Source organism: Pteropus alecto, unplaced genomic scaffold, assembly GCF_000325575.1.
Source record: "Pteropus alecto unplaced genomic scaffold, ASM32557v1 scaffold195, whole genome shotgun sequence".
NCBI lineage: Eukaryota > Metazoa > Chordata > Mammalia > Chiroptera > Pteropodidae > Pteropus > Pteropus alecto.
This window is the reverse complement of record NW_006438073.1, coordinates 3,055,151-3,082,924: the sequence shown is the minus strand read 5'-3', so window position 1 is coordinate 3,082,924 and position 27,774 is coordinate 3,055,151. Positions and strand designations below refer to the sequence as shown.

At 43.8% G+C, this 27,774-nt stretch overlaps 1 protein-coding gene and 1 pseudogene across 6 annotated transcripts in view; both read right to left on the bottom strand.

The window, feature by feature from the left end:
* The window catches only part of ARID1B (AT-rich interaction domain 1B), a 341,059-nt gene that overhangs the window by 21,437 nt on the left and 291,848 nt on the right, over positions 1 to 27,774 (bottom strand). For 3 of the 6 annotated variants that reach the window (XM_015591902.2, XM_015591904.2, XM_015591901.2), the window contains exons 9-12: positions 17,010 to 17,155; positions 9,115 to 9,224; positions 8,243 to 8,401; positions 2,400 to 2,609 (exon numbers count right to left, since the gene is read on the bottom strand). In XM_015591902.2, the coding sequence (XP_015447388.2) occupies positions 2,400 to 2,609; positions 8,243 to 8,401; positions 9,115 to 9,224; positions 17,010 to 17,155 (625 nt within the window). The remainder of the gene's footprint in view (positions 1 to 2,399; positions 2,610 to 8,242; positions 8,402 to 9,114; positions 9,225 to 17,009; positions 17,156 to 27,774) is intronic. The other 3 variants (XM_015591900.2, XM_015591903.2, XM_025049064.1) reach the window with 3 other exon arrangements.
* On the bottom strand, positions 12,990 to 13,108 carry LOC112482323 (annotated as a pseudogene).

Genomic DNA, 27,774 nt, shown 5'->3' with positions numbered 1-27,774 from the left:
AAAAAGCAGTAACAGAACTATATTGCAATTTAAGTGAGCCTTGATATGAAAAATAGTGTTTCCTTTCAATAGCCACGAGCTCCCACAAAGATGAGCCTGTAATTCTGGCCACATCCATCCCCTCACGTGACACTTTCTTGTGGTGCTGGGGAAAGGGACACTCGATGCAAAGGCGAACAAGGCCCCCGACCAAATGACCCCAACTTAAATGCCCAGCACAAGCTGTCACACCTGGCTGGGCTCTATGAAGCCACCAGCTGGCCTACATCGCAGGCACCTGGAGCTCGTGAAGGGGCAGGGGCACACCAGACCTTCCAAGGTTCCACCTACACTCAGGTGGCAGAGAATATGGTGCAAAAAGAAAAAAATTCTAAAATGTTACATAAAGATTTTAGGCATTTTAACCTTTTGATCCCACTGGGGAACAGAGTTATGAAAGGTTAAATACATGAATGAAACATGAGGACCTGCGAATAAATGCTTGGGGAGTTATTCTGCCTTTAGATGCATCCTGTGTTCAATACATGGTAATGGTTAAGGGGACAAGTGGTTTTTAATGAAATGTTAAATTTTTGTATTCAAACTTTCTCACAAAGCTCTTTATAACCTTTTACTTAGTACTAAGTGGTGCACGATCAACCACAGAATGCTCACGGAGATGCTTAATGCCACTTTCGGCACTTAATGCCAGCCTGCGGCAAGCAGGCCTGTGGATTGCTTCAGCAATGAAGCAGAGTGCTCCCTGGGACACCCTGAAGGGCGAGGCTTTGAGCTGATCCATGCGTGGGGCAGCACCGGCTCCGACCACATCTGATGGTCGCCAGGCAGATGGGCGTCAATGACCAATGTCAAACGCTCACTACTGTGAATCATAGCTACAGTCAAGCAATCCTCATTAGCTAAGCCAGCAGAGTCTCGTTCACAGACCTGGCTTGGTGAGTCAGAATAAGGTGTCCAGACAATTTCTACATGTCTGTGATGGGTAACCCCAATCTGTTTAGCATCCTAGGGATCCTAAACAAATCGATGCCAGGTCACAGAGGGGAGAGGCCAGGGGGGTTTAGGTGCAGAGGGGAGGTGAGCATCTCGATTTTTCCCTTTGCAGACTGCCACTCACACTTACTTGGTCTGCAGTGTATGTCTTACCACCTGATTACACGAGGCCCTGAATCAAGCTACAGTTGTTTCGGTTGTAGGTGGCAGGTCCCCGGTGGGATGGGGCGCCTCAGGGAGGCTGAGAACAAAGACCTCTCCTGCACCCCCAAAGCTGTGCAGCACTGAGACTGGGGCAGGCCCTCGACGATACCCAGGGATTAGGTGACTTGCCCTTGGATAGTTAGTGACCTGGGCCACCTGGATGGAATGCAGGGTACCTCACTGTGTATTAGGCACCTGGGGCCCACAGTGGCTCCCTTCACTGACCTGGGTGCGAGCCCAGGTACGGACAGGCTTTAAAGCTCCCCAGGTAACTCCGACGCACAGTGAGGCCTGACATCTGCTGGAGGAAAGGAGAAGCACCTGCTCTGGACCTGGCCCCCCGGCCTTCCTCAGAGTCCCTGGCCTCGGCACCGTTGCACTTTATTCTGTTAGTTTCCTCATCTCTTGTTTGGGGCTGATGACTGGGCATTTTATGGGGACTGAGAAAGACGAAGGCAACGACAAATGCGAAGCACGGCGCCCTGCACGTAGCAAGCGCATGCGTGTTAGCACCCACCCCCGCCCCCACTGCAGGACAGACACACCAACCGGACTCCACAGACCAGGCCGAGGGAGGCGTGGCCTCGAGGCACAGCGTTTAAGAGGCACTGGCTGAGAGCCAGGGAAGAGCAGGGCTGGACTCGCACAATCCTGAGGACGAGGGCCTCCTGAACTCCCCGGCCGGCGCCACCCGCCCTGCCGCAGCCCCAGCCTCCCGAAGGACAGCACTTGACCCCCTGGTTGCTCAGGTGTCGTGGACCTGGTTTTACAGGTATGACTTAGTTTTCTTGATAAATCGCTATGGACAGAGGGAAACAGTGAATGATTTATATCTCATCCAGACAAATAATTTAGGCATTTATAAACCATTTCTGGAGTATCTACCATGAAAACCTGGCAGATTCTACAGAGTTCTACAGCTGTCAGGGACCTGATGGAAAAATCTAGCCCAAATGTCCCACTTTACAGATGAGGACTGAGGTCCATATAAATGACCCACCGAGATCACACTGCGAGCTGGTTGCAAAGCTGGGGGCCCCAGCCCCAATGCTCTCCCACGCATGGATCCCCATAAAGGTGACTTCCTCACAGCCTTAACTTTTCCTTTGTGAAAAAAACCACCTGAGTCTATAGAGTCCAAGAAAGCTGCCGTAAGAGCCTATCCAGAACGTCTCCTCGGTCACTCACTCGTTCACTCTTACCTGCGCCAAACCTCCGATCTCCTTGACACAGACATAGAGTCGGAACAGGTCCAGGGGCTTCTTGCCCACTGCAGGCAGACTTGAGACCGGGGAGCCCCTCTCTTCCATGAAGGTAAGGTAGCGGTCGACCCACAGCTTTCTCTCCGGCTCACTCCCCAACTCGTACACCTTTGTGATCTTCTCTCCCGTGGTGGTGGAGGAGCTGGACTTCTAGAGCCCAGAGGGAGCATTTAGAGATGGGCAGGGGTGGGCAGGGGGAAAGGGAAGAAGGTGAGAAAAAAGTAATGAGCCACCAGGCACAGAAAGAGAAGAAACTTAAAAACTACTGCTATCACACAACAATTAGGAATGAAGGCTACTAGTTCAGGCACAAACTATACATTTCTTAATTAAGAATTTACGTTGACTTTAAATAAAGGCTCAAACGCCCCCTTTTATATACTTAAAAAACAAAAACAAACCCCAAATCTTTTTTTACTTTATTGATATAAGCGTTGAATCCCAGAAGGCAAGATTTCAATAACGCCTCACGTCATTTTCAAAAAAATAAAAGGGTGTTAGCTCACAGAATGATCACAGTGAATTTAAAATTTCACAGGTGGTACTGTAGAGCCCCTAAAACTAAATGCACTCTACTTTTCCTTGTTAAAACAAGGATGGCTAATGTGTGTTTTCATTAAAACTCTAAATCATAGGGAGGAAGAACAAACACATAGTATTGCTGAAAAATAAAAGGCAGGTCACAAATCACAGGACCCAGTGGTGTGGGCCCTATGCTCATTTGAGAGCTTTACAAAATTATGGCCGGCTAAAGCTTTGGCATTTACTCACGATGACCAGCTTTCTCTACTTAAGAGGTCTTGAACTTCTCTGCCATGGTAAGGGGCAATTAGATAACTATTTTAATAGGCAACCGTGCTTTAATCATGAACACATGCTATTTCATACTCCCAGCACATCTACGGATAAATATATATTTTCTTTAATGCGCATGTGTTTATGGGCCCACGTGGCTTATACTGAAGCTCTGTTTCTTGGCTTTTTATTTTTCTAACTGTACTTGAGATTAAGATGTCAAAGGTTTCTGTTCCTGTACACCTGAAGCCCTCCATCTGGATTACATGATCGGGGAAGCGAACACTTTTAGTCTCAAACAGCCCAACTGTAAATTTTCCCTTTCTTCTGTCTCTATTTGTGTATTTGTAATATTTGCAACTCTGGGGTTATTGCACAAAATCACTTTTAAATTCTCCATAAAGATTTCCTTGGAACATTAATTTACTTCATTTACTCATGTTTATTTACTAGGTTATCATTTGCAATGTATAACTATTATTTGAGATGGAGTTTTTAACTCTTTTCCATTATATTTAGCTTAATATAATTTTTAACATATTGCTGAAATTTCGGGGGTTAAATAACATGACAGCCTTCAAAGTTCAATGCTACCTTGTTTAGCAAGCTGATCCCCAATAAAAGCTGGTGTATGGCAGCTTTCCTTCTAATTAACCTGTAATTCTCCCAAGCTATTTTCCCTGAAAATTTAAGCCTGCAGCTTTAGAATTATTGAGGCATAAAACCTCTACATCAAATATATAAAAGTGGGTGATAGTTGATGTAAATTAAAAAAATGTAGAATGGCGGGATAAAAAAGTGTGTTCTTTTAGAATTTACATTGATGCTGAAGCTAAGTCACTTAAAAATTACTTTAGGTAAGAGCTTAAAAATACACACATATTCCCATGTCTATGTGCTCATGTACATAGCAGAATATGGGACATACTGCATATCCAAATTTAAGTTTTAAAAATTTATTTTCCTATTCTTATACTGAAGGAATATTGGACTAGAAAAAAACAAAACAAAACCGGTTCTAACATTTTATATCACCTTCTCATACTGATTTCAGGAGCTCTGTCATCATTAATGGGGTAATTATTATCAGGAGGTTTCTAAATCCTAGTATTGAAATTTTTTTCTTTTGGGGACATATTATTGAACCCAATGTTTTAAAGAAAATTTGAAATAAGGACATACGGAAAAAAGCATTCTCCTCTAAAAAATCAATCCAAAAAACAAACTTCCCTCTTGCATTTCATTTGTGAAAAATTGAAAGAGTTTCAGATTTGATTTAAAGATAAGAGAAATAAAAGCAATCATTTCAATTTAAAATTACTCTGAGGAGCTCTCCCAACATCCTGAGCCTAAGATTCAGCTGCCCCTCGCGGCCAGGTCCGCCTCACACGCAAACGGGAAAGATCCCTGGAAGTCACGCCCTGAGCAAGCAGGCTCGGAGTTCACGCCTGTCAAACGACTGCGTTCTCCCAGCCTGAAAATGATTCATGTAGTTCGACTCTATTTTAACTTTTCTTATCTTTGTTAAATGAATAAAGTTTAACTTCTGCATATCTCAATTTGTTCTCTTAAAATGAGAAAAACTTAACAGTTTTTAATAGAACCATTCTACTTTTCATAGTTTTTATAGAGCTTTGAAAAAGCATTTTTGTGGAGCCATAATGTAGGAAAGTGCATCTGAAGAAGAAAGCGGTCAGGCCTGTTTATGTGTGAGGTCCTAGGAGAGGCCCCTTGACCCACTCCCCTCATCTAAGTCGCCACTGCCTGCGCGTGTCATTTGCCCTTGGTGGAGCTTGGTTACACACTGCACAGAAGCCTCTGTTCAGCACGGGGGTCACCTGTCTGCCCTCCACGTTCCTGACCCAACTTCCGCACGGTGGGGCTCCTGCTAAGTTGAAATCACCACCAGTGACTGCACACTGAAGGTCCTGGGTAGGTATCTGTTCTATGAATGAATACGCAAATGGATGAGAAAGGTCTGAAAAGTCGAGTACCATCCAAATAAGAATTAACAGCTGTTAAAACATCTTATGAAAAGAATTTCCAAGAGCAAGGTGCTAAGTGAATGTGGACATTATCTAATAAGACTAAAAGCTGAGAAGGGATGACGCCCACTGAATTTCTCCACTGCCGGCCCTCAGGGTCTACTTCCTAAGACTACCAGTTAGTGTTTGGGTGTCTGAACAGAGAAAAGGGACATGAAGAGAAATGACAGCCTTCGGAAATAAAAACTACATGCTCCATCGCTGATCAGGCTCCATACAGACCTTTTTTGTTAAGCTGTTAGCTATGCTGTGACCTTTGGGTACAAGTCATCCACTCTACCCACTGACAATGGGCAAACAAACCAGCCCTGCAGAAAGGTGGATTAACTTTTCTAGGCCGCCACAACCGCTGCATACTGTTTCAAGGTAGTAAAAATTGTATCCTACTGCATGAAACGGTCGTGGAGGCAAGGAAAAGGAATGCTGAAAAATTACAGCAAGACAACATCACAGTGCCACGAATGTTTTCTTTGCATACAAATTAATGAAGTCTATAAGCACATTTTTCCTCAAGTCTTTCAGGCAAATTTACATTTCAGCAGTCTTTACCATATGCCTGGTAATATGTGTATGTGCGAATGTTTATTTTTATTTTAGAATGTTCTGTAACAACACGGCGTTGGCCCACAGTACACTGTCAAGCACAGAGCATCTTTATATTTAGTCCACTTCAGGCCTACTATTTGACAGGCTTTGTCGGGGACACTGTTAAGACCAATTTTAAGTACAAATTGAAGTTATATCTCAGAAAGACCAGTTAAGTATTTCTAAATTGTATATATTTGTAGCGACTTGAGAGCTGAGACAATCTGAGGTCCTTCATTACAACTTCCTTTCGTTCCTTTCTTGAATTAGCATCTCACTCAAGAGAATGGCTGTTTCGACATAAATCATTTAACATCCTCCACTACTGAGAACCAGAGCATCTCTTGTCCTCACTTACCATGGAGCCAGACGTTTGCTTGTCAATCCTTAAAATGATTATGGTACAGGAAAAGATAATGTATGGAGGATTATTTAGAAAAAAAGAGAAAAGTAACGTGCAATCTTAATTGTAGTATGATGACCAGAAAATAAAGTTAACAATTTAGTTTGCTCTTTTCTTATGCTTAAGTAGAAAGTGGGGTTTATGTGACTAGTACATTAAAATAAAATAATCATTCTTTATAAATCTGAAATCAGCAAGGTAGAATTTTTAAACATATAGTCTATTAGTAATCTTCGTTTTTAATAAATTTCTAGTCTTAATGTCTTAAGATTTTAAAGAATTTCAATCTCTAAGCCACGGTACAAATGTTTTTGAGAAGTTATAATCTGAGTTCTACCTGTTGAGTGTATTACTGATTCAAAATGCTTTTCTTGAGATAAAAACAAAACAAAAACCAGGGTCGGTTATGGGAAAACTCCCGTAACGTTGGCTGCCTTCTGAGACTCAAAGCAAATAACACAAAGACATCAAAATTAAGGAGCTGCATTTTCCCTTCCCGTTAGTTTTGCTTAACCCATCCTAGAAGCATTTTTTATTTCATTTTGGTGGTTGCAAAAGTGAAACACATGTCTACAGAGAAGGTAACAGTGAATATCTGCACTTTCTTCTTCTGCAAAGGAAAATGGCGGTTAGACTAAGAGCTCTACGTGGATTTCACAAACACTTACTGGAGCCACCAACTCTTCAAACCTTCAGTTCTATCTGCTAAACCAGTGAATGGATAATTAATAGCAGCCTCCTTTTGGGGTTTTGACTAGATTGCCAGACTCTGCAGTTAGAGTTTTCTTCCCTCCAACTTGCTTTTCCTGAGCTGTGTGCTCTCCAATACATTGTCTTACAAAAATTAGCGTGTTAATTAAGCCTTCTTGGCAAGTAATTGCAAGGTTTTTCTTTTTTTTAAAGATCTTTTGAGTCCCTATATGAATGTAAAATAAAGGTTACTACAGTGCCATGCTTCATTTTTTTAATGCACAGAATTAATTTTTTAGTAAGGAAATAAAGGCTCTACTGGCAAGAGACCATAGGCTAAAAAAGCGTGTTAATTAAGCCTTCTTGGCAAGTAATTGCAAGGTTTTTCTTTTTTTTAAAGATCTTTTGAGTCCCTATATGAATGTAAAATAAAGGTTACTACAGTGCCATGCTTCATTTTTTTAATGGCACAGAATTAATTTTTTAGTAAGGAAATAAAGGCTCTACTGGCAAGAGACCATAAAGGCTAAAAAAATTCATATATAAATATATATATATATACACACACATACACATATTATCTTTTTTTATATATCATATGGAAATCAACACTTAATTTCAAGATTATCAGTAGTTTTGTGCAGGATATAATTTTTCATCTCAAATGACTCTAATGTAGGCACACATTATTAACCTAAGAACAGCATCCCAGTCACATGCACTAACATTTCCACGACTTTTCTGTCAATTTCTGACAAGTGGATTGAAACAAAACAAGGCTGATATTATACTAAACCATGCCCAGAGTGTAATATTTATATTTTCAGGTAGGCATTTTTGAAATAAGATGTTTCAGATAAAACAGCCCATGAAAGATTTAGGCCAGAGGCCAAACTTGTCATTTACTCCATAGCTGCTATTAGTTCCCATGTAAATAGAGAAGTAACTCGTTTTAAATTTAAGTGCACAATGGATCACACATTTAAACAAAGTCACTGTGTGGAGTTCGGACCCAGTAATACGATCACATGCTTGGTACAGAGGTGCTTCTTTATCATAGCGGTTTCATTACCAGAAATCGACTTGTATAATAATACACATAAACTTTACTCATTTTGTTACTCATATAATTATAAAGAAATCCCTTTCATGGATAAATTATTGAAGAAAAAGTCTTATAGAACAAATAAATAAACAAGCATTAAAGTAGAATTAATTATCAAAAAACCCCCAAAAAGCAAAAACAAAAAACCAGAGCCACTTACAGGGCTTGATGGAGTCTTTGGCCAGCCTGGGCTGCTAATGCTATCGCTTTCATCTCCATGAAATGAGGAGATGCTAGCAGAGCTGGGGGACATTGGGGAAGGGACTGGCAGGTTGCCGGGGGTTGGGGGCTGAGAAATACCCTGAGAGCTGTAGCTATCCTGTGGTAGAGGAATAAAAAAAAAAAAAAATGACAAAGGTAGGGCAAACTTTATTTAAAATAACAAAAAGTACATCCAGTTTAACAGACTAACTTATATATAATAGATATATAAAGACACAAACAAACACACACAAACACACACATATAAAGGTATTAAAACAGCATTCTTAATTAGTATAATTTGGTAAGTTTGCTGGATGCTGGATAAGGCCACTAAGCCACCATGCTTACGTCAAGCTTACATGGAATGCTAAGCATGGGTTACCCCTTATGAAAGAAAGAAAGAAAAAAAAAAAAGCTGTTCACCTTATTTATCAAATAAGGCAGGAAAGCAAAATATTAAGTATGTTGTTGTTGCTGAGGCGGCCAAAACAGGAAGCTATAAACTGAAGGCAGAGAAAATGGCTGCAAGTATCAAAACCAGGCAAGACCCCTTACTTCTCCCCACCCCCAAAGCATTTATCTTGCGTGGGTCTTGTCCCACCTCCCCTCTCCCACGACCATGAGTTAATGCCATAAGAACTAGTAACTTTCAGATCCACACCATGAGGGGGTGGGGAAAGAAAGACTACAAACATGTTGCACGAAATGAAGGCATGCACAGAAAAGAAACCGAATGGAAAAAAAGTGTCAGCCAACACCAGTGAATAGAGAACATGGCAGCTTTAGCGAGGCAGACCCCACGCCGCGTGCAGAGGACAGAGGAAATACCTTTGTCTTGCTCTCAGGCTGTGCAGCGCCTTCTTCTTTACCATCTGCTTTGAGAGGCAGGGGCAATTTGGATTCACCAGGAGACATCATATCTGCAAGACCCATAGATGCTAATCGAAAACAGGAGAAAGAGTTTAGGATGATACATGGGATGCACCAGGCTGTGCTCCCGCTAACACAAGTTACCGAGTGATGCGTGGGGCACTTGAATTTCCCTTGAAGGAAGAAAAAAGAAATTGTAACTCTGAAGACTCTAATTTCTGAAATCTACATAGCATGACATTCTGGCAATCTTTATCTTAAAAAAAAAACCAACAACACACAATCGTTTACTCAAGACCCAAACCCTGGAAGTCAACATACAGCAATATTATTTAATAGAGTAGGTGACAAAAACCCCATGTTTAAATTGCTCATCAGATGTTGAAAGAAAATGCTCAACAATGTGTATAACTGTTACCTGGTGACTAGAAAATTTAGTAGTTTGCAAAATCATTTGACATTTTACGTTGTTTCATTTGAGAACCTTATCTATTGCATATGGCCTACTCTATAATAATGGAAGACAACTGTAACAGATGACTTCAATAACAATATAATCAAAAGTAAGTTTTGAAGGAAAGGATTTCTAATTATTTTGCAACGGGGCTGGTTTCCTTTCAGCCTGGCGCACTGCGTATATTTATCAATTCTCAACAGCAGCTCAGACACCCACAGCAGCTCAAGGGTCGACCTGAAAATCCCAGGCGAAACTCGTTTTCTATCTCCAGGCTCAAAAATTCAATCAAGTTCATCTACGCTTCCGAATGAAAGTTTTACCAAAGAACGACTGACATACACATTTACTGCAAATACTAATAGACATTTTGAAGTTGAAAATATGGGTTTAGGTTTCCTTTTAAAGGGAGAGCAAGGCAACGGTAGGGAATCAGCGTAGATATCCAGGGAATAACAGCTGAATTTCTACAGGACCCCACTGTGAAAACCATCTGCACAACACTGGGCTGTGAGTGTGACACCAAACAGATGTGTGAGGAGCCAGAGTGGGGAGATGGAAACAGAAAAGGAAGAGGGGAGAGAATTATGAGCCTTATAAATGAATGAAGACCAGAAAACACTCCTATTACAAAATAAAATAAACCTAAGGTTTTATGAACAGGACCCATTTTACATTCTGCAAATGAAAGTGCTGGCTCCACCAAGGCCCTGCACATGGAGCGTAATGTGCCAAAAAACAAGAAAAAAAAAAAAAAAGGCTTTAAAAAAGGCTCCACAGATTGCCCACTACAAAATGATTATTGCACATATTCATGTATTACTATGTTTTAGAAAATAATTAGTTTTAATTACAGCAGTGAGAGAGTGAGCAGGGCTCTGGCGAATTAGCTGGCAAGCTTCGTGGTGCTAATTTGCTAATATCGTTAGCATCACTGCAGGTTGAGACCAGAGGTCCTGCCAGAAAAGCCTGCCCGGCCACGTGCCCGTGAGTTTACATCGGCACACTCAATGGCGCACTCTGAAATGCCTGCGTTTTCCATGGGCACAGTGGCTTGTTTTTCAAAGCCCATTTGCAGCCCAGTCAGCCCTTGAAGTCATCACCGCACACACAAATCATAATTGGGATGTTTTTCTTTTTTTTTTTTTTTCAAATTACTTTCAATACTTAGACTTTAAGAACTGGAACAAAAAGCTTTTTCAAGTGATGCAGCTGCAGAGAAAAATCTATTGGGATCAGCTAAAAATGCTGTTATTTTTGTGAATGTGTGAAACCTCAAAAAAGCAGCTGAGAGATATTACACGAAGAAGACTGCCTTGTTGCTTTCGTGCGGTTTTATCTCTGGGGTCTAGCAAGATATGAATTGGTAAATCTGTACATTAAGAACGAGCCTTTTTTAGAAGAATAGAAGGGATAAAAGCAGGAGGCGTGTGGAAAGGGGCTTATTTATGAAAGTCCACACGTCCTTGCTCGTTATTCACAGAATGGGTTCAAAGGAATGACAGCCACACAGTTCCAGAGAAAAGTGGCAAAGTCATGGACACGCTGCTTCTGTCATGTCCTGCTTCTCCGAAGCCGTAACAAATAGTCTTGTCAGCATTTATGATAAATTATGATTAAGTATTATTTTTGAAAAATAAAAAATAGTAATATCCTTTGTGCATTAAATTTGCTCATATACACAAAAGAAATTTTTAAGCATGAAAAACTAGGTGAATATATATTATGACAATGGTGATTTACACTGATTTAAAAATTAGATGCTATTACACATTTTAAAGTGGGCATTTGGGTTATGCAAACATAAGAACTGTCAAAAGTTGTGCTGCTTTATTATTTTGAGAGATAAATAAGGATAGGATTTAGAGTAATAGTTTTACTTAGTACTCCAGCTTTATGATATCAATTTTATGTTATTAGAAGGATCATAAGGTCTTTCCTTACTGTGGCTTTTCCTATTCCTTTTTTGAAATGCTTATTTTGACTTCTCGGCAGAATTCTCAGCGAATCGCTGCAGAGAGCCGCACGCCGCCCAGGGCAGTGGTGCTTCTTGCCCAGGAGTGCGAGACCACCGCTATTATAAGGATGTGTTAAATCAAGGCACTGTTCTTTCTCCTATTGACATCAGTAATCCAGTATGTAAAGCTCAGACATAAAAAGGGGCAGTAAAGAGCCTGTGACTGCTGAGTGCTGGGGGAGTACTGTAAATACACGGCAAGCACTAGCCTCTGGCTCTCCTATTGAAATTTAAGAGCCAGAATGATTTTTTAAAGTAAGTGTGGGTCAAGGTCCTAAGGCAGCTATTTCACCCTGGGTTTAATATATTCCAAAAGAACATAAAGAACATATGGTGCGAATAAAACTGAATTTAAACATTCATTCCTACTCCCCCAACTTCCTTTACTTAGTCTCCTTACAGGGCTGCAAAATCATTCCCAGAAGATTGTAAAATAGGACCAGAAATACACAAACAGTTCTTTTCACGGTAAATAATATGCCATACTCTGCAAAATATTTTATTCCTTGTTTTTGAAAACACAAAGGGGCCTGTCCTATCTATGCGTATACATCTGTAGATATTCACGGCTGTTTTTATATGTGGCAAATATATAAAGAACACTATTACCATAACACATACAAAGGAACAAGGAAAGCTCAGGAGAAACACTTCTGACTAGAGCAGCAAGGCCTGAGAGAATCCCTTGAAAGTTCCCTGTGCTGACTCCTGTCCACGGGTGCAGGTGCACGGCCCCATCGCTGCCGTCCCAGCCCACACTCCCCGCTCCAGCCATGCCACGAAGAGCGACCGGAGCAAAACTAGCACGCTTGCTCCGCACCATGGCTTCAAGGAAGCAGCTGATCTCTCCTGCGAGCTGGACTGGTGCTCCCAGCAACGCCCAGCCACACACACTCCAAGGCTGGGGCTACCAACATGCCGTAACACAGTGTAAGTTTTTCCCAGTTGAAGAGATATGGCTTCCGTAATTTTTCAAGTCTTTTGTATTTTGTGAGTGGGGGAGGGCAGCAATTCATCTAAAATCATGAACTTAAAGTGAGCAAACAAAAAACCCAACAATACTTGTGAACTACTTAGTCAACCACTAGCAATGGTGCTAGAGACCCCCAAACTTCCTTTGTAAGGACCCTAAAATCTTGAAACAGAAAACAGCTATCTATCCATCTGGTAGATTTATATTCTAGGCATTGTTTTGTCTTTTTTTTTTTAATTTCGAAACAGCAAATTTTCTAGTTAATGGCTAATGGCACACAAAGCTGGCAGCTGTTCTGCCAGGAGTCTGTTGCACACACCTCAAATCGGCAATTCTCAAGCTTTAGCATGCACATGTAAGAATGACTTCTATTTATTTATTTATTTTAACACCTATAGCACCTGGTCTTCCTAGGTGGTCTCCCATCCATGTACTAACCAGGCCCAACCCTGCTCAGCTTCCGAGATGAGATGAGATCGGGCACGTTCAGGGTAGCATGGCTGTAGACGTCAGAATGACCTCAGGCAGCCCCGGAGCCATTCTCGTTACACCCAGCAGTAAAGATATGGCGGCGGTGGTGGTGGTGGTGGTGGTGATGGTGGTGGTGGTGGTGGTGGTGTGTGTGTGTGTCAGCAGCCCATGTGCCTTTATCTACTGCCAAACTTGGAAGCATTTATTTCTGTCTTTATAACTGTCATGGGGACTGAGGTTCAGTAGAGAGAGAGGGTGAGCTGGTGACATAGTGGTTTTGCACTGGACAGGGAGTCTGCACATAGTTGAAAGCTGTGAGTGGTTAGGGCACTGCTGGTATCGCTGAAGGCGGGGTTCATCCCTCATTTGCTTGGTACTTGCCTTCAAGAGAACATCATGTTGGGGTAGAGACTCACTGCTTGTGGCAAACTTGAAAAATTAAAAACAAGGCTGTCCCCTACAGCCTTCCTAGTCATACCAGGATCCCTGTAGCCAAAACGGTACATATTCTGGGGGCACCTTAGGGGGAAGGAAGCATGGGTGGCCAGGGAATGGGGTGGAGAAGGGAGGGTAGGAATACCGCCAGCTGCTTGGCATTAGGGTCCTGAGGAGCAGAGGAGGACATCACTGGGGCAGTCTGGATGGATCTGACTGGCATAGGAGCTCCCTGGAGATAAATTACGGACCCCCCCACTACCATCCCCAGTACACGATGGCTGAATCACTGTGCCACCAACTGCACTGCACCTAAAGCCTTAGAACCAGCCAGGCGCTCCCCCACCCATACCATTTCCTACCCTCTAATTCTACCTGATCCTTAACAAAGCGGTGATAATTCTAAGGATAGTCTCTATTTTGTTGTGCTTTTTTGTAATTATTTTAAATAAATCAATTAGTACTGTAAAAAAAAAAAAGTTGCTGCAGGAATCTGTAGTTTTAGTACGCATTCCAGGTGACTCTGACGGGTGGTTCTCGGTTTTTGAGAACACTGAAGCAAGCCGGTGATCTGTGGGCTTGTGCCTGCCTCTTCTCTCCGTAAGGGCTGTTGGAGCTACTAAGCCCTGTACCGGCAGGACACTGTTAGGACACTTTGGGACTGAAGAGTGCTGGGCTGGCAAAGATTCTCCGTTGGAATGTGACAGTGCTGTGTGTGGGAGGAAGGCCTGGTCACAGTGGCCCACGGTGCCCATTTCCTGTCTGCAGGTCACACTGATGGGCATGCCCTCCACACTGCGGAGCGGCTTCTGGTGAGGCAAACAGCGCCAAGGGTAGTAGGTACATCTTGGAATTCAGAGGTCTTCTTTAAGATGGCTTATAAGCAGACTAATGAATAAATGTTACATGGCTAACGAATACTATAAAACGAACACAAATAAACACTATGTATTAGATGAAGGTGTATTTAACAAGGTTATAGATGATTTATAATTTTGTTTGCAGTAATACAAAATTCTAATTTTTTAATCCAAATAATTTTTTAAAAAGCTCCTTTAGAGGAAAAAAAAATCCTCCTTTCTTACCATCCCACTTCCCTAGCATTTTAAGAAATACTGGTCACATTCATACTTGCAATGATGTCATTTAAATAGCTACTTGCTCACTGAAGCTTGTAACTGTGTCACTACTCAGGAGGACTTCTTTTTTAATCCAAATAAGTCTACAACACAACTGTCTACAACACAACTGTCTGAACTCAGCAAAGAGGGTGCTGGAACGCCAGCTGCATCAGCTGCTAAGTGAGGTTCAAAAAATCCCACTGCCAGCTTGGCTATTATCTATATTAGCTTCACTTTCTTCAAAAGTATCTTCTGATGGGGAAAATGCTTTGGTATTATCACTGGGAACTTATCTCTATGGAACCAAACCATGAAGACCAATGCAATGATGATCTGAGTCATTTCTGGCCCATCTCTAGAAAAGGGTACACCTTCAGACGCCCCTCAGGAGCTCGCTATGACATCTTGGGCTCCTCTGCCATTTCTGTTTCCCTCGGGGACTGCGACACCGTTCTAGCAGATGCACGTGTACCCATCAAGAGGCATGGTCAATGCCAAGTCACCAATATTCCTCAGGTGTGCTGCATGACTGCTACCAGGCAGCATCTGACTTAATAAAGCTGAAATAAAATCACATAAATGTGTAGAAAAAAATCTGACAAACGTTTAAATTATTAAAAAGTCAATATTTTAAAATGCACAATGCAATAAAAAAAATATACTACTGGCCCGTACAAAAGATCGTGAGGATAAATGGCCTTTCACTGAACAGATTTCCTCTGTATAAAATACTGAATAGCTGAATTAGCTGAATAATAATAATAATAATAATAATAATAATAATAAACAACTCTCTGTGAATCTCCATTAAATTGGTTCTTCCTTAGAAATACATAAATCTTTTTAGGCAGGGCACAGTGCCATCTATTTGCTGTCGGTTATTTTTGTGGCTCTAGAGTCCAAAGGAAAAAGGAAAAAATGAGTACTGCTAATAGCAGGTGAAAATTTATTGTGTAGTTTCAATGCTCTGAGTAGTTTTTATTCAGCAAGCCAGACAAAACACATAATGTCATAATCCGAATTTGCTGGTAGCCGGGTGGTGCTGGGAAGGGCATGGGAAACTTCTGACACTGTTCAAGAGTTTTTCACTTTTCACTGCAAATACAAAAACATCCACCCCCCCTGGGATGAATGGCCACCTGCTTAACATCAGGAAGGGCTATGTTATTTAAAAACTTTCATTTTCACCGGTAGTTTCTCTTTTTTCCTCTTCTACAAACTTTTAAATAGAAGTAATCAGGGAAAGGCACTATTAAATGAGGCCCTAGCAGCCAATGACTCAGAAGCCTAGACAGGGTGCTAGCCAGTCTCTAGCTATCTGTTCTGCCCGACAAAGAAACGACAGCTTCTGGGGTGGCCTGTCAAAGATGGAGAGGTCAGGAAGGTGGAGAAAGCCAGAGAGAAAAGGGAATAAGGGGGCGCCACACCCCCAACTCCACAGTGAGCACTGTAGGACACCCAACTGGCTACTCCCAGCTCCGTATTAAGTAAAGGAGAGACTCTTAGGCCAAAATGGCATCTATCACTCTCATAGGTGATACAAAGTAACAGGTCAATTGAGTTACACAGTGTTTTCTCTTTTAAGGAGTAGCCCTCAACAGTGCCTAAGTGGTCAGCAGGCCTGAGGATGTGGTTCAAGGTCTAAGGAATAGTTAGGAGTTTTGCACATTCTGGACGTTCTGGATATTTCTACAAACTGGTAGAATATTCTTAACTGCACTAATCAGATGGGATTTGGTAAGAATGCAATTGTTGAGATCATAAAGTGGGTTGAAAAATTTAAACATAATGAAAAACTGAAAACAGTTCATTAAAAAATAATATATACTTTTTCAATAGAGACAACCTGCAAATGGCACTTATGGAAGAACTATTTCCATGTGTACATTTGAAGGGGAATTTCCCTAAATGAAAAAAGTACTTCGATCCCTGCCCACCCCTTCTGCCCTTCAATCATTTCCCCTGAAACAAGATTTGAAATGTTTCTCTCCACCACCAGGAGCGGAAGGTACGGACCTGTCCTGGGGTCCTCCAGTGCTCCCACACGGCCCCCCAGAACAGACTCAGTGTATGTATTTGGCAAGCGATCGCCAATTGCACCTGAAATATACCCCCAACACACACACACGACACACACACAGAATGACTATTTGCATAGAATGTCATGTAATCCCCAAGTCTCAAAACAGTGACACAGATTGAGCAAGTTTCGAAGAAGGAGGCAAGCAGTATTTTCCCCTTCCCGCGACAGGATCCGATTGCGCGCGGTTTATGTGCTATGTGCATCAGCTTGGTGCCCTAGGAGGGGGAGGGGGTGGGGGGAGGAAGGAGAGGGACGGGGAGAGGGCAGCGGATGGGCAGTGGGAGCGCAGCCCTGGTTACCTGTGGAGCTGTTCACCATATTGGGCGTCACACTGTAGGGCGGCACCTGCGTGTTCATCAGCCCGGAGCTGTTGTTCATGGGCTGGCTGTAGGGAGAGCTGGAGGCCATCAGTCCGCTCTGATTCATGCCTGGAAACCCGCCCTGCCTGTGGAGAGGAGCACAGCATACGCACTGACCACGCGTGTCCACAGTGGCCTGTCCCGGCCTCGTGTCTCACAATGCATTTATGCAAGGGGTGGGGCTTCTATGTTTCATATTTTCTCAAAATAATTTATTTCCTTGAGAGAGAGGCTGAACTCTATAGCTAAGTAATACGCTATGTAAACATTCCAAATAATATACCACAAATAAATTACATGTTTTTAAGCATGTTAAGTGTTCTAGGTTATGATTTATATAGAGGAATATCAGCAACAAAGGGAGAACTTGAAATAAGAACAGGAATTACAAAAGCAAGCAAAATTAATTTCTAACAATAAGATCTATTAAAATTACTTAGTATCCTTGCATCAAAAAATAGAAGTCAAGAAATGAAAAACAAATAAGCAGTGTGGGAATGTTACTTAAAAAAAATTCTTTGGTCTAAATTTTCTGATATAATGAATATGAGAGAAAGCATTTCTCAAACTCCCTTCAGCCCTATTATTTTTCATTCTGAAATCAGGTGCTATTAAAAACATACCAATTTCCCTATATTAAAATTACACAGTAAACATCAGACTCCACTTCTTTTCCTGAGACAGGAAAAGAAGAGGTGCCTAGACCAAGCTATAAGTGTCCCTAATAGGCTCCTGTTCCAATAGGCCCAGCCCTCCCCAACTGCCATGCAGACTCATGACCTTATCTTTGTGGAGACTTAGTTCGGTTACTTTTGTGTCTACACTGAGGGAAACCTCTTCACTCTTGGAAACCACCACTGGCATCTTCCATCTGAAGGAGACAACTGTCATGCAAAGTCACTTCTCTAACAGTAGGTAATGGGGAGGAGGGGAGGACTTAATTGGCAAGGTGGTTTAATTCCCCAAGAAAAATTATAACAAAAGCAAATGACAACAATGTGGCAAAATCTTTTAAAGACTTCACATTGTAGGCAAACTTTTCTTGTATTAATAGTATACTGTACCTTTAAAAAAACTTTTCAGAGTTTTGGTCACGAATGTTTACTCTTAAGAGTAAAAAAAAAAAACTAACAGGAGGGGTAAAACCTTCGTTTTTCTGTTCCAAATTATGATTACAATCCCCTCCACCTCCATTAAACTGTCATTTGGTGGCTCAATGTATAATAGTAAAAAAGTTTTAAAGAGATTTTTTAAAGGATTAAGTCATTAATAAAAAATAATATACTATTCTTTTCGTGTAGCTATTTTCAGTGGATTAAACTTTCTGGCTTGTAGAAAAAGTTGAAAATTAAAAGTATCAAAGGTTTGAGTTTTTTTTTTTTCCTTTTAATTATACAACCATTCATGGGGATTCTGTAGAAGCTAACATTTGATGATGGCTTGGAAAGAACATTCTAGAAGGCTGAAAGACGTAGTGTGAGTGCGGCTCTGGGAGAAAAGAGTGTTAGTTCAGCCTTGAATGCTCAGCTCACTGAGGTTCCACTTTGAATAATGACGGACTGCCGAGTCAGTACTGTAATCCCCACTGCGGCTCATTATGAATGCACCTGAGACCATCCAGTGGCTTCTGATTAACCTCTGGGTCATCACACACTTATAAATGCATCGCCCAGCAGCCACGAACATATTTCTATATGGTTAAGGGTCTTAACATCAGCATGTAGGCAACTGGCATTAACTCACATATCCTGGGTTCTTTCTGAGGTGTTTTCATTCAAATGAAAGACAATTTAGCATTTATGCAACTGTTTCAAAAGAACAAGTGGCAGATGTTGGGACAGTTCTCTCAATTTCCTAGCAGACAGATCACAGGAAGAGCATCCTTAACTTATGAACAGGTTGTGTTTTCTGGAGACCACTTCAAGTCATTGACTGCTTCCGAATCTCAGCCAACTCTGGCCCATTCTTCAAGACCTAGATGAGGGGCCACCTGTTCTATGAAGTCCGTCCTCATTTCCCACCTGGAAGCACTGCCTTCTGCAGACTCTGTGCCTTTCACAGCACTCTGCACTTTCTTTTGTGCATTAAAACAATTTATGTGCATGTTTGGTTCTTCTAGATTGTGTACGCCTCGTGAGAGGAACAACTGAGCATGTGACATCTACTAAAAATATGTTTTAAATCAATCGATAGAGAACATTTTTATCATTGTAAACAGGAATCATGAAAGATGGCCACCTTTTCAAGCTTCCAACAAATCGTTTCACACATAGTATAACCAACATGTACAGGAAACTAACAATTCCTTAAGCCGATTGTTTATCACTAAGATGAAAAAGAGAATCAGATATAAAATCCACCAGGCAGATGGTCAAATGAAGTAACTTCAAAGGCCCCCCTAACCCTAACCTATGACTTCTCCCCCAAGTTCTGTCCATCTTCAATCACCATAAGATGACGATGGTATACTTTAGAGATTTTAAAAATACCCTTAAAATAATAAAAAATTAAAGATGTAAAGGTTGGTGTGTTGGATGTCAGCTGCTGGTTACAATGGTCCTCAATTAAACTATGACCTCGGCTTCTGCGAGTCTGGTTAAAAAGGGAGGGGTCTCGACTCTGCCACTTGCCACATGTTCCACTGCAGCTGGGATCTGGGAGCACATCACTTTGGCTCACTGGGCCTCAGGTTTTACATTTGAACATGAAGGGACTGATAACGATATTAACGTTAATTGCTTAGTAAGTACTTACAAATATGCCTGGCATGATTTCTGAGCACTTTACACATTTGACTTTTTAAATTCCTGGAGGAAAGTGGGTGGATTTACACTCACATACAAAGAAAGATAATAAAGATCGGAGAGATTAAATAACTTGCCTAAAGACACACAGCAACCACGTGGCAGAAAATGCAATTGCCCAAGCCAGCTTCTAGATGACGGGTGTACCTGTTTTCTCCACTGCCGACACCTGATGAGACCAAGTGTTCTACAGCAGCCTTCTGTACACCTATTTGTCTACTGGACTCCTCTTTAGCCAGAGAAAGCTGACAAATCAGACTGCTGCTTTTCTCTGGGCTTTCAGCGAGGTGGACGCAGTGAGAGGTGGTGGAAGTAATAAATACAACAGCCCCCTGGACATGGGCTTCGGGAAGCAGTTCACCTCATGTGCTGCAGGCCACATGGTGCCCAAGCAGGGCCGGAGCCAGAGGGAAGCGAGTCTTCCTAGGGACGCAGGGCACGTGTGGCCATGAGCACAGCGCTCGGCCACCTGTCAGAATGGTGGAGAGAGCCAGGCTTTGGCCCTCACAGAAGCAATCCTATTCATTATTGCTCTGGAAATTACTGGCAAAACTTGGGTCATTTTGAACAAGTAAGATGGGCTTAATACTAAAAAAGAGTTTCCAATGCTCTCCGTTGAATTTTGGACATTGGGACAGTTTGTTCTGTGGAAGGGGACATGAGATGGCCGCCCCCTAAGCCGAGCATGCTGACTGGTCACGGCGCTGCTAGGAGGACTTCTGCGGCCCCCGCCTGGGGAGAGCTTGCCTGGCTGGGCTGCCTGCCATCCCTGGGACCCCCGCGACCCCAGGGGCGGCCCCCCCAGAGGCCACACTCTCGCGGCCAAACCCGTTCTGACCACCGTGACATTTGGAACGTTCCAAGCGGAGTTCGGAGCCAAGAGGTCAATCACGAGACACAATTTTTTTTCAAATGGAAACGAGAGTGGGCCAAGCAAAACAAAACAAACCCAGGCAAAAGTTCAAACTGAAGCGAGGGAAACGCTTCTGTGTAAACCCCGCCAAGAGGTGAGTGGTCCCCAGGCGAGTGTGCGCCGCCCCGACCCTCGGTTTGGGGCCCATGGGCTGCGGGTCCTGGGGGTCTGCAGGCTCGGGTGGCTTTTGCTGCAGACCGCAGCTGCCCTGTGGCCACCGACTCCTAACCTGCGGGGGCCGCGGCAGCCAAGGCCCAATCACGTCCTGGAAGGGCCTGATGCACAGACACATAACGTCACGCTGTGCCCCTGAAGGCACCCAGTGGGCGCTGCACAAACCACAGGGTGCGCGCAGCGGGCGGGTCTGGCCGGCGGGCACCACTCCTGCCGCCTTGGAAATGCCAAAGACGGCACTAAAACACGCAGGGCTGCGTGGTGACCGAAGAACCGCGTCTAAGGCAGTCTTCCGTTGGGACTAGATGTGAGGGTTTAAGATCCGTCATGCAAGGACGAAAACCGGGTTCTTGAGACAAGTAATTCCGAAGTAGGGCCTGCGAACGCACTTCCCTGAAGCGCCCCCGGTCCTGCTTCTAGTCTACAAACACACACACATGAGCGCACACACACGCGCACACATACGCACAGATACATACCGGTGCACACATACACGTGATTTTCCACAAGTTCTCCTTTAGTCACTTTGGAGATTTCTCAAACATCACACATTCATCTGCCAATAAAAGGCTGGTTTGGGGAAAAAACCAGAAGCAAATGCCAATTTAAAGTGATCATTTCCAGTGGTCCACTGGGGAGGCAGAAACTGGAACAGAGCTTCCCACCGCAGTGTGCATTTAGCAATTAGAAATATTAGGATGGAATCCATTTTCTAAATATATTGTTTTTAAGTCAACTGTAATAAAATTTAAAATAAAACAGTCTGTAGATTATGGTTCATTAAAAGAATTTTTAGGCCTTATCATTTTAGCAATCACCACCGTGTTTTCTCAACAGTGATCAACAGGGAAGTGTGAAACATGTATCTTGAAAATGAATGTCTTTCTGACACAGCTCTTGGGAGAAGAGGATGGACAGGCAGAGAACTGCTCTGGAACCAACAACACACGAGTGAAGCCATTACTTTAAGTCCCAGAGGCAAAGACACAGAGAAGCTCCACTCTTGGACAGTTCTAGCTTATCCATTGCAAACATCACTCCTACGTTCAAACAGACATAAAGCGATGCATGCTTTACTAGAAAACTGTAAGACTGTCAAATGTACCTACCTTTCTCTGTACAGATTGTTACTATAGATGTAGTTTGAGTTACAAAACCAGAAAAGATTACTTACTAAATAAATTAGCCCGTAAGACTGAAATTTGGGGTGCTTTTCCACTTAAACTCAGTAGTTATCAAAACCAGGAGCGTGAACTTCAAAAAAGCCCAATTCCAGCAGAGTTTATTCTTGGAGAGCTCCAATCGTCTACATAACAGTACAAAGGATACCCTATTTTAAATGCTGTATAAACACACACTATGTTCATATGTGTCCAGCACCACTGGTAAAAGACTTGGAACCTAAGTTACTCTTTGAAAGCAGAACCAAGGACGACTTCAGTTGAGATTATTTTAAATCTCATAGCTGAGGAGAGAAAAACACTCCCTATGTTTCCAGAACACCACTATCAAACCAGAAAAGAAAGCTGCTGAGCCCTGGCCCATCCTTGGGGTGGCTGACCCACCAGTATGCCTATGAACACAAATGCATGAGCCATTTTGATGGCAAAATAATATTATAATTTCAACAAGCCAGTGGCTCTGGCTAGGAATCAACCCCGTGGAGGTAAAGTGGCTTCGTATCATTAAACCAGAGACAAAGAACAAACAGAAGTACCAGTGACTTAAAATTTGTAGAGTTCTATAAAAATACAGAGTCACATGGTGTTTAAAAAAAAAAAAAAACTACTACACCCCTTTTGCTCAGAGACATAGTAGAAATAACTAAAATTAATCAGAAGTACCTTCTATTTAGTTGATAGTTCTCCAATCATTTCAAGTTCAAGATGGGTGTTTTAAGATAGGTGTGAGAGGAGAGGGGTAAGAATGAGCACAGTGGTGGTCTAAAACAAAAATAAACAAACAACATCAAATAACCAGAGCAGTGTGGACTGGTGCCAGCTGTGTCGATAAGAGGCGGTGCGTGTGCCAGGGCACTCCTAACACAGGAAGTGAGGAAAAGCGCCCTGAGGAAGGGATGCTGGCCCTCCAGGCCCTTCCCTCAGATGGGACTTGAGGGACAGAAAGGGGACTCAGTGGAGTGAGGAGGACCAGTAAGAACGGAGAGTGGAGAGGGAAGGAAGGGCCAGACCATGCAAAGCTACGGTTCTGTAAAGTTTTGTCTGTGTCCTAAGAGAAACGGGAAAAGACTAGAGGTTGCTAAGCAAGAGGAATGGCATAAGGATTTGTATTTAGAAGGCAGTGGTCTCTGACTGTGGAAGGGAGGACGGCAGGAGGCAAGAAGGACGAGTGGAGGGCCAGCGGGCTGCGCGGCTACTCCGACAGTCCAGGTAAGAGATGGCGGTGCCTTGGAACCGGGCATGGGGAGCGGGAAAGAGCTAAGTGAGACCTTGGAGGCAAACCTGGCGGGCCTTGGTGATGAGTGAGATACTGTGAGGAAAGGAGCGGTGCACCAAGGTGTCTCCTAGGTGTCCGGCTTGCACCAGAGGATGGAGAATGGGCAATGACGGAAACGCCGGAGCAGCCATGAGCTTGGCTTTGGGCATGCTGCCTCCGAGCTGTACGAGCAGAGTGGGCCCTTCTGTTCGTCTTCCCTCCCTTTACAATACTGCCCGAGTCTTCTCTCCACGATCTTCCTCGCTCTGAACGTGATCTCTTCTCAAGGCAGCCTGCCTCCTTACAGAAAGCTACTATGGGTAGAATGCCCCCGACAAAGCAACAGCTACATTTAGTCATTTTCCGGCCAAAAAGGAGTAACTCCCCAAACCCTTTGGTAATCGATACATTTAAGTTTTACTTTTTTCCTTTAAGAATGGGCTATTTTCAACAGCTCTATGAAAAAGACCCTTTCAACAGAGAGGTCGTGGTAACTTTGTTAACACGTTCTCGAGAATGGTCTTTTTTCGAGAATGGTCTTTTTAGGGACGTGTTTACGGGCTCACTCTCCGGAGGAGGAGGGCTTCTTCCTGGTATAACCTGGTGCGGCCACAGAGTCTCTGGTGTCTAAGGCATTTCTCTCATTTGTCTCCACTTTTCTCCAAAAAGTTGCATTTTCACCTTTGCATCTTGGTGAAGCTATTTCCACCAACCACCGAGGACTACTGCATATTCCATCCTGGGTTTCTTAAAAGCCTACGTCAGAAACATTTTCTCTTTCTAACTACTTCATGAGGACTTCTCAGACGGTCTCAACCTGTTCTCAGTTCTGCTCCTAGATCTTACTGCTAAAATGGCACCTATTGTGCAATTTCAAGATTCAGTCCTTTTTTGCCTAGATGCAGGTAAACTGGTTTGAGCTGTTCCTAAGGCAGCTGACTGGTCTCCACCTTCTCTCTCAAAGCAACCAGGGGAACAAACAGAGCTCAAGGATTTTGAAGTGAGGGCCATCCTTGTCTGGATGTGAAGAAAATGCCGAAAGTATCTGGATGCTTCAATTCTGATAATTGATAATTAAGAATGTTCTCTTCATTGCATAGGTGATTTTGGTTTGTTAAGCCCACTGTGCTGTTATTATAAACTGTGTCCTGGCAACCATACAAAAATGAACTCAAAGCCTCCCTTTTGAAGATGCTTCATTCAGATTTTGACGTCAGCACTTCCCTGCTGATGCCTAGCACTCTGGCTGCCTCAAGTGCAGGGAGCGGACGAAAGCCACAGGGCAACAATAGGTCCCCAAATCTGTCTCTTGCTTGTACGAGGGGACTCCCATAACTTCGTGGGTTCTGGAACATGTAGCTTCCCCCTGGCCTCTGACAAGATATAAACAGCACAGTTCCCTGGTCTTGTAAAATGACATCTGTTGTCCCTTGTGGAAGAAAAATTAGTGCCATGACATCCGCAAAGAAAAAAGTGGCCTTTTGTAACTGCATTAAAGATGTTTACTTAAAAACAAAAGTTTCTCTTGAGATTACATAAAAAAAAAAAAAATCTCTGATAATTTACAAAGAGGGCCATCTGTTTTCGGTGGTAGGGGTACCCACTGTCTACCCCAGGATATCCCGTTCTTGCGTACAGGGATGGACAAGGGAAGTGGGTCTCCTTCGAGGTACAGGCTCCTCAGACACGGGGAGCATACACGCCTGAAAATGCTAAGGAGCTGAGTAGCAACCAGCAACAAACTAATCGGAGTGGTTTTTAGGAGTGAGGTAATTAAGAAGGCACAGATCTCTACGCATTCACAGGCTCTGTGGACCTTAATGAACCAGTCTGTTGGCTGGAAAATGAAAAAGGATTAGGGCTGTGAGATCTCTGTCTCATATACTTTATCCCAGCAATATTTTGTAAAGCCCTCTAACATAGCATGTACTTGTCCAGGGCTGTAGTACCAGAAAATATGTCAATACAGTCATTTCTAATTTTTAAAAAATCCTCCTAAAATTCTTACACATTTCCTGAGCTAAGTGTGGTCTTGGGCCGCAAAGTTACTTAATTTAAGCAAAACACTTCAAAATTACAGTAAAAATACTGCAGGAAAGGCCTAAAACTGAGCAAAAAAAGGTTCTTCGTGTCCTTACTGTTGCTCTGCCCTGAGAAGTGGGAGGAGCAGGATCCAGCAAGTTCTCACCTGCTGAGTACTTAACAATCAAAGTCAAGGCAGTAACAGTTAGCTTTAAAAGGAAGAAACAGAACATTAGGGCTTTGTAGCTGTGCGTTCTTGTTCGGTTTGGTTTAATCTACATAAGGGAAGGAGAATTCAAAATAAGAATGAAGGTCAAGAGTAAGAGGAGCCTCAGGGAGTTGCTACCCCCTACGAAGCCCTGGAAGCCCTGGGAGCAGTCAGAGCGTCGGCCCCACCTAACGATCTACCTCCATCTTCCCAAGCCACCCGCAAGGCTTCCCGAAGCCCAGAGACCCAGATCCCGGCCTCCTCAGCACCCTGCCCCGCCGAGTGCCTCGAAACTCTGCTGAGGTTACCGGCCTTCAGACCGAGAACCACCCCACATGTCCTGGATCAGCCTGAAAGCTTTGTAAGCTGGTGACGCGGCCAACGCTACCGCACGAAGCTGCTGTGGGGTCCACGCCCCTGCGAGCGGTGCGCGTCCGGAAAGAACCTCCTACCTGAGAGGCGGGGACCTCCAGTCCCGTCCGTCCAGGCCCGTCCAGGCCCGAACAGCGGGGACCGGCCGCGCTGCGCTGCGCTGCTGGGTTTGCCGGGGCCGGGCGGACGGCAAGGCCGGGTCTGGATCTGAGTCCGTCTGCTGTGAGGCTGGGGGTGTGTGGGGCGGAGACGGCAGGGGGGCCGTGAGGCCGGCCCTGCAGACAAGGGCACGCCCCCCACCCGGGGAGACTCATTGGTTGGCGGGGCCCCACCCCACCACACGTGTCATCTAGAGTCCCTAGATGTGAGGACAGCGCCAGCAGTGAGGCGCAGACCAGTGAGGCGCAGACCGGGAAGGGAGACATTCTGGACTGAGAAGGCAGGTGTAGCACGGCTGGCAGCCTGGAGTTCAGCGTCCGAGAACGGCGCTGACGTCCGACGACGCTGACGTCTGAGGAGGGCGCTGACCTCCGAGGCGGGCGCTGACGTCCGATGACGCTGACGTCCGACGACGCTGACGTCTGAGGAGGGCGCTGACGTCCGACGACGCTGACGTCTGAGGAGGGCGCTCATCTCCGAGGCGGGCGCTGACGTCTGAGGAGGGCGCTGACGTCCGACGACACTGGTCTGTGGAGGGCGCTGACGTCCGAGGCGGGCGCTACGACGCAGGAAGTGAGAGGAGTTTCAGGAGACGGACGCTGCCATCAGTCGAGAGCCCCGAAGTGTGAACTGTGGTGACAGGTCTGCAAGAGCGACAGTTCCTTCTAACGCTGCCCACTCTCCCTGGATCTAGTCCAGTGTTTTCCTCATCCGACGTCCATCCGGAGAAAGTATAAGCAACAGGGCGTCCGAGCTGGCCGCTTCCTGCCCCTTCCCTCCGCGTCTGTCTTCAGGAGCAGGAATCCCAAAGCCAGTCCTCAGATCGTGCTGGCCTTCTTCACCAGGCAGCCCGGGGACTCATAAAAAATACACGCTCTCTTATAACTTTGCTTTTCTCTCTCAACAGCACGTTCGTTCCTTTAAACCACTGTGCAGTATACCATTGTGCGAATAAACCACAATTTACACACAAGAAAAAAAAATAGATGCTCATGAGCCTCGCCCCTGCCATGGTGGGGGTGGGGCTGTGTACGTGTTTACGAGGCTAAGTAAACACCACCACTCAGGGAACTTCGCTCTAGTCCATTAAACGTTTGCTGTACATCTCCTACTTTGATCAGTGTTTTAGTACTTTTTGAAGACTAATAATGTACTTTACGGCTGCCTTAATAGTTCTGTAACTGAAAGATTCGATCAAAATCATAATCTTAAAATACCAACATAACATTCAAATTTTAAATTTTGAAGGCGAAAAAAAGGCTAAAAATTAAAGCACGGTATTTAGATGACAATGCAAAGACTTACATTTAGTTGCAGAAATAAAAATACTATTTAAGCCTTTGGAATCTTTGTCTTTCACTAACATGACTTTTCAAATCACAGCTATTATTTTAAAACCTAACTGTCCCAAATCCAAAGGGCCAGAACCTTTCTTACTACAAAGTACTCGCAGCCCTTCAGTACCATGGACCCCCCTACAACTCGACACTGAAGTTTTTCGCCCCTTCTCTCTGACACGCGAATGCACGACGGCCATTAGTGTATTTCCACACCAGGGGCTCCTAGCCCGTCAGCAGAACTGCGTCATGCTGGCTTCAGAGGAAAATAATAGAGAAA